General features: G+C 39.3%; 1 protein-coding gene across 1 annotated transcript in view; it reads left to right on the plus strand.

The window, feature by feature from the left end:
• Positions 1 to 9,703, plus strand: part of LOC104915352 (transcription factor TFIIIB component B'' homolog) — a 26,771-nt gene that overhangs the window by 563 nt on the left and 16,505 nt on the right. The window contains exons 2-6 of the mRNA XM_019610250.1: positions 1,298 to 1,413; positions 2,874 to 3,090; positions 5,499 to 5,713; positions 6,689 to 7,076; positions 9,582 to 9,698. Of these exons, the coding sequence (XP_019465795.1) occupies positions 1,298 to 1,413; positions 2,874 to 3,090; positions 5,499 to 5,713; positions 6,689 to 7,076; positions 9,582 to 9,698 (1,053 nt within the window). The remainder of the gene's footprint in view (positions 1 to 1,297; positions 1,414 to 2,873; positions 3,091 to 5,498; positions 5,714 to 6,688; positions 7,077 to 9,581; positions 9,699 to 9,703) is intronic.

Consider the following 9,703-nt stretch of genomic DNA (forward strand, 5'->3'; position numbering starts at 1 on the left):
AATAGAGGACAGTTCTTCCACTTTCCTTGCCTGTTTCTTCTCAGCAGTTTATAGCCATTGATCACAATGCTTTAATGTGATTCATACCACAAAGGCATGAAACAAACAGGATTTCATGATAGTGATCCAACCTTAGATTTCCAGCTTCACAGTGGCTGCTGGCTCCTGGCTGCTAGCCATGCTACATGCACTGGTAGAGAGACACTTCAACTGGGCTGTCAACTACCTCACTTTTTAGGTGGAACCTTTTTGGAGGGCCAGAGGCATTCATCCATTCTATTCTAGGATCACTTTTCCATCTTGTTATTTGTGAGCATTCAGGAGTCATTAAGAATTATTTCTGTTATGGAAGTAGTTAGGAGACAAATGCCTATACACATACGCTGAAACAAAGATTTGTGTGCATAATTTAACATTCAGCGTAACTTTGCATTTGTGTAATGTTTTTCAAAAAGTAAGCTGCGTCTTATATTATACACAGAGTGAACCTGTGCTTTTCAATGACATGCTTTTGTATTAAATTTGATTTTGTTTGTTTGTTTCTGGTTGTCTTAGCACCGATAGAACAATCACAACTCAGGGTGAAAGTAAACAAACACCTCTTCAACCTGTCCAATTAGTGAGGAGCGAATTCCAGAAATACAAGCCCAACTTGGGAAAAGGTTTTACAAGGAAAGAATTGCAAATACCAGAAAATAAAGAGGATAAAAAGTCTGAAGCAGATTACTTGGAAGTGCAAAAACTGAGTCTGCTCATCATGTGTCTGCCATTGTAAGTCTACTAGGAATAGCTACTTTGTCTTCAAAAATATGATTCCAAGTTACATGTTCTATCGTAGCCAGTTATATTAGAACATTTTACTTTCATTCCCTGAAGCAGAGACACCATCTGCTATGAAAGAAATCCCACAAACCCTTGAATGTTGAGATATTGCAGGTATGAAATTAGTGAAGTCTACAACTTGTAGTATTAATGTCTTCTGGAAAATGAGGATCTAGTTTTGATTGGGTTGCATGACAGATAAAAGGATTATGTACATTTAAGTGACTAGAATGCAAGTTTGTTTTATATTGCAGTACATAAAGATAGGCATTTAGCTCATTTTTTTTCTTTCCTGCTTGAAGTCTGTGTTGAAGAATCCAGAAAGTATCAAGAGAAGACGTAGGGTAGTCTATTTTTCTGTAAGAGCTAAAGTCTTCTTTGTGTTTTTAGAAGTGAACTTCTGTTTTATAATCTTGCTTGATTCTCCTTTTTTCTGTTGAAATGAATAATACTTCTATTTTATTGCAAATCAAAGGGTAAAAATGAAGCGGCATTGCATGAAGGAAATGTACTGAGCAGTGAGGAACAGGCACAGGAAGAGGTGCCTCGGGTGCCCTGTATTTCTGAAAACCTACTGTGTGAACAAAGCAGGTAGGATCAGAGTTTAGCAAAATCATGTATGAAAAGTTTTCCTGTGGTACATAAAGATAAGTCTTTAATTCTTTTCCTTTCATTTTTATTTCTCTGATTCTTTGATTTCAGTGCCTATAAGCAGCTTCACTCCATGTTTTCAGTGCACACTTGTTAGTTAAGGTGAACTACTGCTGGTTTAGTTTTGGCTCTTTTGTTTTTCATTTGTTTTAAATAGTGATACACTATTTGTCTACAGCAGAGGTTTTTGAGTTGTTGGCTCTGAGCTGTGCTAGTTCTTGGATATTACATCAGAAATCTGTGCTGAACACCTGGAGCATTCACTAAGAATTGCAGCCACTACCATTGAACTAGGGATCAGTGCATTAGTTTCACAAAAAGAAGGTCCAATATCCCAGTAGTTCTGTTTTGTTCTATTTTTTGTTGCAGTAAAACATTAAAATATTAAAATAAGATATATATTTTTTTTTGCTTAAGTATGTGAACTGTATTATATATGTTGTGAGGGCTGCTCCAGAAGTAATGCTTCGTATTCCATTATGTTGGGCCACGATGTCACAGATGCATGTCAGTGGCATGGCAGTAGAGATTGAACCTTCCCACCAGTGTTTCATTCCATGTTGTTGCTGTGCAACAGATGGCAGCAGTCTGACAGAATGGTGTCTGACATAAAGTGCGAATGAAGCTGAGGAATGGAATTGAATTTCTTCATGTAGAAAAAAAACTGCAGCCACTGACATTCATCAACACTTACTGAATGTTTATGGAGACCACAGAGTAGATGTGAGCACAGTGAGATGGTGATGGTGTGTCTCTACAGCAGTAACAGTGACACCTCTGTGCAGTTTTTTGTGAGCATGGCATGCAGGCTCTTCTTCATCACTAGTGAGAATGTGTGACTGATGGTGGTGACTGAGCTGAAAAATAGTGATTTGTAGATTAGAATTTGTCTCATCAAGTACTGTTATTGTGCACTTTGTAGCAGTTGGTAGTTTCTTGGAAAATAAATATGAGGCATTACTTTCAGAGCAATATGCAGCCTGAGACAATACCTGTTCACTCAGTGCAGCCCAGGCAAGCTGTAAGACTGGACGGCTAGGTACTAGCCCATTTCTGCAGCCTGGTCAGGTTCTTCTGGATGGCAGTATGAGCATCTAGCATATTGGTCATTCCTCTCAGTCATCTGCAGTTTTGCTGAGGGTAGGCTCTTCTGCTTCATCCTGATCCTGATCATCCTGATTTATGAGACAATAAGGAGGACTGGAGCCAGTATTGATCTCTGAAGCCAGTAGCTCTTAGTTACTCGCCTTTTGTTTTTTGTTTTTTGTTTTTGGTTTTTGTTACACTGATCTGACTCTGTTTTGTTTAAGTGAATAAATAAATATGCAGAACACTTGAATTCATTTCTAACTGTATTTTGTGGTGCCTGAAAAGTAAAGTTAAAAAATATTTTTTTCTAGGTCTAATGAAAAATTAAGTTCTGGAGAAGAGAGTAATCAATGTGATACAAAACCTTCACAGCAAGCAAGGGTATCCCTCAGGAACCCAAAGCCAAACCCAACAAGAGCTCATAGAAAAAGGGGTCATTCTGAAGAAGATAGAAACAGAAGAGACGAAGACAATACTGAGACTAGAAATACAGAAGAGCATTTGTTAGAAAAAACAGGTGTATCAGTGGTAAGTGCTCATCATTTTGAGCCTGTTTGTACTTCAGTTCTTGTGTTTAGCTTCTTAGAACTCATAGATGACATAAAAATCCAGTCTGTAAATAGGAAAAGTTAAGGTGATGCTTTCCTTTTTTTATGCCTTAGAATTGGAAATAATGCTGAGTTAACATCTAAATGCTTAGGAAATATTTAATGTACAGTGTGGACTAAAATTTTACAGTGTATGTGCAGAAATCTGGATTATCCCTCCTGTGGCAGGAGGATTGAAACTTGATGATCCTTGAGGTCCCTTCTAAACCAAGCTATTCTTTGATTCAGTGATTATCATAAATGCATGCTAATACCATTGCCATTGAATTTAATGTTTGTTATCCATTGAACAATGGATAGTGAGGCAGTTTTCTAATATCCAATATTACCTACAACTCAAATTTTCTAGAAGTATGGATCACTTTATAAGTTTATATGCATGTGAATAAAGATCAGACTTTTTCTGCTTCAATTCCTTCAGTACTGAGCTATCTGGTACTGATTCTTATTCTGTCAAAAGTTGTGGCGTATAAAGTAAAGGGTTTTTTTTTTTTGGTGGTCCTTGCTTTTGTGACAGATTACTAAAATCTTTCAGTTTTTTTTTAGCTAAGTACCTATAGTTGGTGGAAATATGCTTACTGATAGTTTTCTTTTTTAATTTTTAAGTAGAATTGCATTGTTCTCAAATGACAGTTCTATTCCTATCTAGGCAGATTTTTTTTGTATGAATAGATATGTTTAGAAACTTTATGACAGTAAATAATGTATATGAGCAAAATTTAAGGCTCCTTGAACCTACAGTTCTTATAGAAAAAAAAAAATGAAGGCCTTTGTAATGGTCCCGCATTACTTTCATATCTCTAAATTGGGAAGATAGAGATTTGAAGGGTGGACTATTTAGTAGATAAGGAATTGGTTGGATGGTAGCAGCAAGAGTGTTGTGGGCAATGGCTCCATATCCAGGTGGAGGCTGGTTCTGAGTGTTTTCCCTCGGGGTTCCGTGTTGGCACCAGTGCTTTTCAGCATTTTTATCAGTGACCTGGATAGTAAGATTGAATGCACCCTCAGCAAGTTTGCTGATGATACTGAGTGGTGCAGTTGATACAACAGGAGGAAGGGATGCCATCCAAAGGGTCGAGGACATGTTTGAGAAGTGGGCCAACATGAACCTAATGAGGTTCCACAAGGCCAAGTGCCTGGTATTGCACGTGGGTCAGGGCAATCACAGATATGCATGCACAATGGGAGAAGAACTTGAAAGCAGCCCTGTGAGAAGGTCATGAGGATGGAAAGCTTGACATGATCCAGCAGCTCTTACAGCCCAGAGGGCCAACTGTATTCTGGGCTGCACTAAAAGAGCAGTGGCCAGCAGGGTGAGGAAGATGATTGACTCTCTCTACTATGCCTTCCTGAGACCCTATCTGGAGTACTGCCTGGGGTCTCTAACACAAGAAGGACATAGAGCTGTTAGAGTATATTTAGAGGAGGATCGTGAAGATGATCAGAGAGCTGTAGCATCTCTCCTACGAAGAACAATTAGGGAGCTGAACTTGTTCACCCTGGAGAAGACTCTAGGAAGACCTCATTGTGTCCTTCCAGTACTTGAGGGGAGATTATATCCAGGAGAGAGATTGGCTTTTTACACAGTCTGACCGTGATAGCACAAGGGGGAATGATTTGAAGCTAAAATAGGAGAGATATTGATTAGGTGTTGGGAGGGATATTTTTTACTCTGAGGATGTTGATGTTTTTTTAACAGATTGCCCAGAGAACTTGTGGATGCCCTGTCCTATTAGGCATTCAAGTCCAGGTTGCATAGGATCCTGGGCAGCCTGCTCTGGTGGTTGGCAACCTTGCCCATGGCAGAGAAGTTGGAACTAGGCAGTCTTTAAGGTCCCTTCCAACCTAAGCCGCCATTCTATGATGCTATGATATAATCTTGCTAAGTACAATATTACTTGTGTTTTGTGTTTGAATAACATTTAAACTCTATTCTGTAAACTGTGGTAGTTTCTTCTTTTTAGCTGGCAGACAAAAAAAAAATTCCATCCTTCGTATTTTATTCTAAAATGAATGTAAGAAACAGAGTGAGAAAACAGAAAATGATTTGTCTTTCCACTTGCTGAAGTGTTACTGTTGATAAGTTATGTATGGAGTTGGTGTATTATTTAGCATCAGTGGGTAATTCAGGCATCATATTTAATACCATGTAATGACACTTTTAAAAAATCTGAAATAAAAAGAAAAAAGAGGGACAAAATGAATTGAGCTATCACATTACAACTGAACGTGCTCAAGAACTTCAAAATTTGTTCTCCAAATTCTTTTATTACTAAAATGAGTTTAAAAATGATACTTAATATGATAGCAATTGTCTCTTCTATTCAGGAAAACTCCAGTAACACAGAAGAAGCAGCTTCCTTCACAGAGTCTACAGGAAAACATGATTTTATAGACTCTGTTGAGAAACCATCCTGTAAAAGAATCAGGCAGAATAGTACTTTACAGTCTCCAGAGATACCATTAGAGAACAAGAGTCAAATAGAACAAGAAGATACTCAGCTTTCTGCACCTCAGCAAAAAAAATCAGACGATCAGACAAGGTAGAACAACTAATTTTGGTTTGTATGCTCAACTGATTGTTTCTGTTCTTAGACCTTAATAACTAGCCATAGTTCTGAAGTATGTGTGTGAGAACACATGCAGGATGTTAGCACTTCTGTCTTCCACCTGACCCATTCCAGATGCATGCAGATATCCCTATACCCTTTGTTTACAGCTTCATAAAATGAACAGCCAGCACTCTCACCAGCCTGGGGTCCACTGTGGTCTCAGTAAAAGTTCCAGATTTTAAAAGGAGGACTTTAAAATACCTATACTGGGGACAATGAGATTATGGGACTTATCTAAAACTGTGCTGAAAGTGCCCTCTGTTTGTACTTGGTTTCATTTTCCTATCAGTTAACTATGGAAGCTATTTTAAGGGTGAAATTTGGAATTATTTTTGTTGCCAAGCTCAATTGTGACCATTTCTTTGAAGTTGGAGATGGTAGCTAATTCAAAGAGATTGTGTTCTGAGAAACATGAGGAGATAATTAGTTATCAGCTAACAGTTCTGGTTTCTAGGCATTAGTAAGATTAACTGAAATCTCATAATTTAGGTTCTGTACTGTACTTCTAGCAGAGAAAAGTAGAGAAGCTCTTATGGTGTAAAAAGTTTGCAAGTTTCACCTATCTCAAAATTAATTTTTCTATTTCTAATAAAAAATTCCATATCTTGCAGATTTTATGATGCAGCTTTTCAGCACTCTGAAACTGCTTACTGTATACTTAAAATCAGTACTTTCTGCATATGTGAAGATTTGGTTTTCAGATGGAGTAATATCTGAATGCATTTTTGCCAGTGTGTGTCAGGAAGTAACACAACTGTATTCTTGACCACAGTGATCCTTTTCTCCTTTTATTGAGATTGTTTTGATTTGTGGTGTCTCTTTTTTTAAATGTTTTTTGATTGTATTAGACTTGATTATTATTTTTAACATACTCGTGTTACATGCTTTTGTTATGTGTTCTAAAAGACAATATAGGAAGTCATCAAAACAGACAGCATTACCAAAACATGGACTGGAGATAAGAACTGCTTCATCTTCTGCCTCTGAATGTGAGGCTGATTGCTGTGAGAAGGGGAATCAAGGACAAGAATTGAAATCAAGTGTTACCAGAGGCAAAAGCATGAGAACTGCCCACAGAAAGAAACCTGTGAAGGAGCAGAGAAGTTCAAAAACAAGCAGCCTGGTGACCCTCCGGGCTTCTCAAGAAGATGAGGAGGAAGCAGATGATGTTGAGCCTGATGATGAAGATGAATATTTTGCTCTAGAGGAAGTAAACAAAGCACCAGTGTTTGTTCCTGTAGGTCTTAGATCTCCTAAGCCTACTCCTATTCAGATAGAGGAAACAATGGAAGAGGTATAATGTAGTTGTGTTCTTTGTACACGTTTGTTTTGTTTGTTCAAACAGAAACTTTTATTCTAATTCCAATTTCTATTACTTGTTTTCTTTTCACCCCAGTTTAGTTTAATTCATTAAGAATAGTGTTGACGGTAGCAAGGATGTTTATTTGATACATGTACTTGCTTTCAAGTGAGACTACATCAGCCTGAGATCCAGTCTGCAGGGTGCTCACCAAGTGATTTATCTGGGACTGGATTTAGGCACAGCCTGGCATGCTTACTGCATGTTTTGAGGCCTAGGACTGAGCAGATGGAGCATTTCAGTTCTACATTTGAATGTTAGGGAATGAGAGAGAAGTTTGTGTGTGTGGTTTCTGCCACTGCCACACCATCAGGAAATTTTAGTGACGTGGTAGATTGATCCCAACCAAGTCACCCATGCAGCTGCTTCCTCACTCCCTTCTCTGGCAAGGCTGGGAATAAAAGTGAGAAAATTGATACCAAGACAGTTCCATAGGCGATGTGAAAGCAAAGCAAAATGAGGAATTCATTCATTACTTTCCACCAGTAGAGTGCTTCCTGAAGAGCAGGGTAAAGTTATGCAAAGGGTTACTTGGGAAGACAAACACAGTCACAAATGCCTCATTCCTCCTCCTCCTATGGCTTCATCCTACCATATTCTGTGTAACCTTCAGCCCCCTTCATTTCGTAGTATTTGTCATTCACTTGTTGTACACTATCTAGTGCATCCTTATTTAACCACAACCTCCTTTCTAGTGCTTTGATATATACATGGATAACATTCCCTTGGTCTGTGGCTACCCCCATAAAATGTCCATCATATATCCACTGAGTTCATTTAGTCCGTGAGCTGTGTTCCATTTATTATGATGGTTGTTGAGGACAGTTGAAGTGGTGTGCTATGTTGAGTTTTTGATGCCAAAGCTGGCTCAGGTGATCACTAGTACAATTTCTGGTTTCTCTGGAGGTTTGTCTTCTGTTCATGTGGTTCCTGTTATAGTACTTCTTGTAACATAAAATGTAAATAATAGGTTAAGTTTAAATGTATATCTGTTATAAGATCCAGCCCTATATCCCTCTAGTTCAAGCTGTAGAGTTTGACACAGCAGTAGACTCCACTCCTTCTCTATGCTCCAATGTAACTCTTCCACAGGCTGGAGGTTTTTCAAGGGATATCTTGCTATATTTGGCATGGGCAATCCAAAGGCTGTGGTCCCTACATTTTGGCAATTATTTTTTCAAAAGCTGTGTGTTTCCATGAACCGCTTTTATAGTTAAGCATAGAGTACAAGCCTAGTGTTTAACTGTAGTTTTAAACTAGAATTAGACTCAGAACTCTAAGACTGTAGCAAGACTTATTATCATCTCAATTAAACAAACACTAGAGAGAAAAGTGCCTCCTGCTCTCCTTTCGGTTTACTACTGGGGCTGCTTCTATTTAACATCTTTATTAATGATCTTGATGAAGGGATTGAGTGCACTCTCAGTAAGTTTGCAGACAACACCAAACTGGGAGGGAGTGTTGATCTGTGTGAGGGGAGAAAGGCAAAACAGAGGGACCTGGATGGACTGGATCGATGGGCCAAGGTTAACTGTATGAGTTTCAATAGAGCCAAGTGTCAGGTCCTGCATTTTGGTCACAACAACCCCAGGCAACCTACAGGCTTGGGGAGGAGTGGCTGGAAAGCTGCCTGATGGAAAGGGACCTTGGTACCTTGGTGTATTGATGGACAGTCAGCTGAATGTGAGCCAGCAGTGAGCCCAGGTGGCCAAGAAGGGCAGTGGTGTGGTGAGCAGGACTGGGGAACTCATCCTGCCCCTGTACTTGGCATTGGTGAGGTCTCATCTTGAGTACTGTGTTCAGTTTTGGGCACCTCAGTACAGAAGGGACATGGAGGTGCTGGAGCAGGTCCAAAGAAGGGCAGCAAGACAGGTAGGTGAAGGGCTTGGAGAATGTGCCTTATGAGGAGAACCTGAAGGAACTGGAGCTGTTTAGTCTGGGGAAAAGGAGGCTGAGGGGAGACCTTATTGCTCTCTTCCACTACCTGAAAGGTGCTTACAGCAGAGCAGTCTCTTCTACTGATGACAGATGACATTCTCAAGTTGTGTCAGGATAAGTTTAGGTTGGATATCAAGGAGACACTTCTTTACAGAAAGGGTTGTTAAGCCCTGGAATAGGCTCCCCAGGGAGAGGGTTGAGTCACAGTCCCTGGATGTGTTTAAAAACCATTTGGATGTGGTGCTCAGGGACATGATTTAGCAGAGGGTTGTTAGAGTTAGGGTAGTATGGTTAGGTTGTGGTTGGACTCAGTGGTCTTTAAGGCCTTTTCCAACCTGAGTCTACGATTCTATTCTGTGATTCTATGATTCATGGAGGGATCCCATGAAATGTTCAGTATCTGCTAAGCATGCAGTTTATTTGGAAAAAAAAACACAACATATTTGACAGATTTTCTGCCAGGGCTGATGAACTGAAATGCTTTCAAATTAATTTTTACAGCTGGATATATCTGTGAATATCCCAGATGTGCTGGTGACTAGTAATGTAGAAGGTCTTTCTCAGATATCTGTCCAGCCAGACATACTGGAGGAGGAAAAAGGAAACACCTTACCAGCTGTAAG

The sequence above is a fragment of the Meleagris gallopavo genome, chromosome Z (genome assembly GCF_000146605.3).
Source record: "Meleagris gallopavo isolate NT-WF06-2002-E0010 breed Aviagen turkey brand Nicholas breeding stock chromosome Z, Turkey_5.1, whole genome shotgun sequence".
Taxonomy (NCBI): Eukaryota; Metazoa; Chordata; class Aves; order Galliformes; family Phasianidae; genus Meleagris; species Meleagris gallopavo.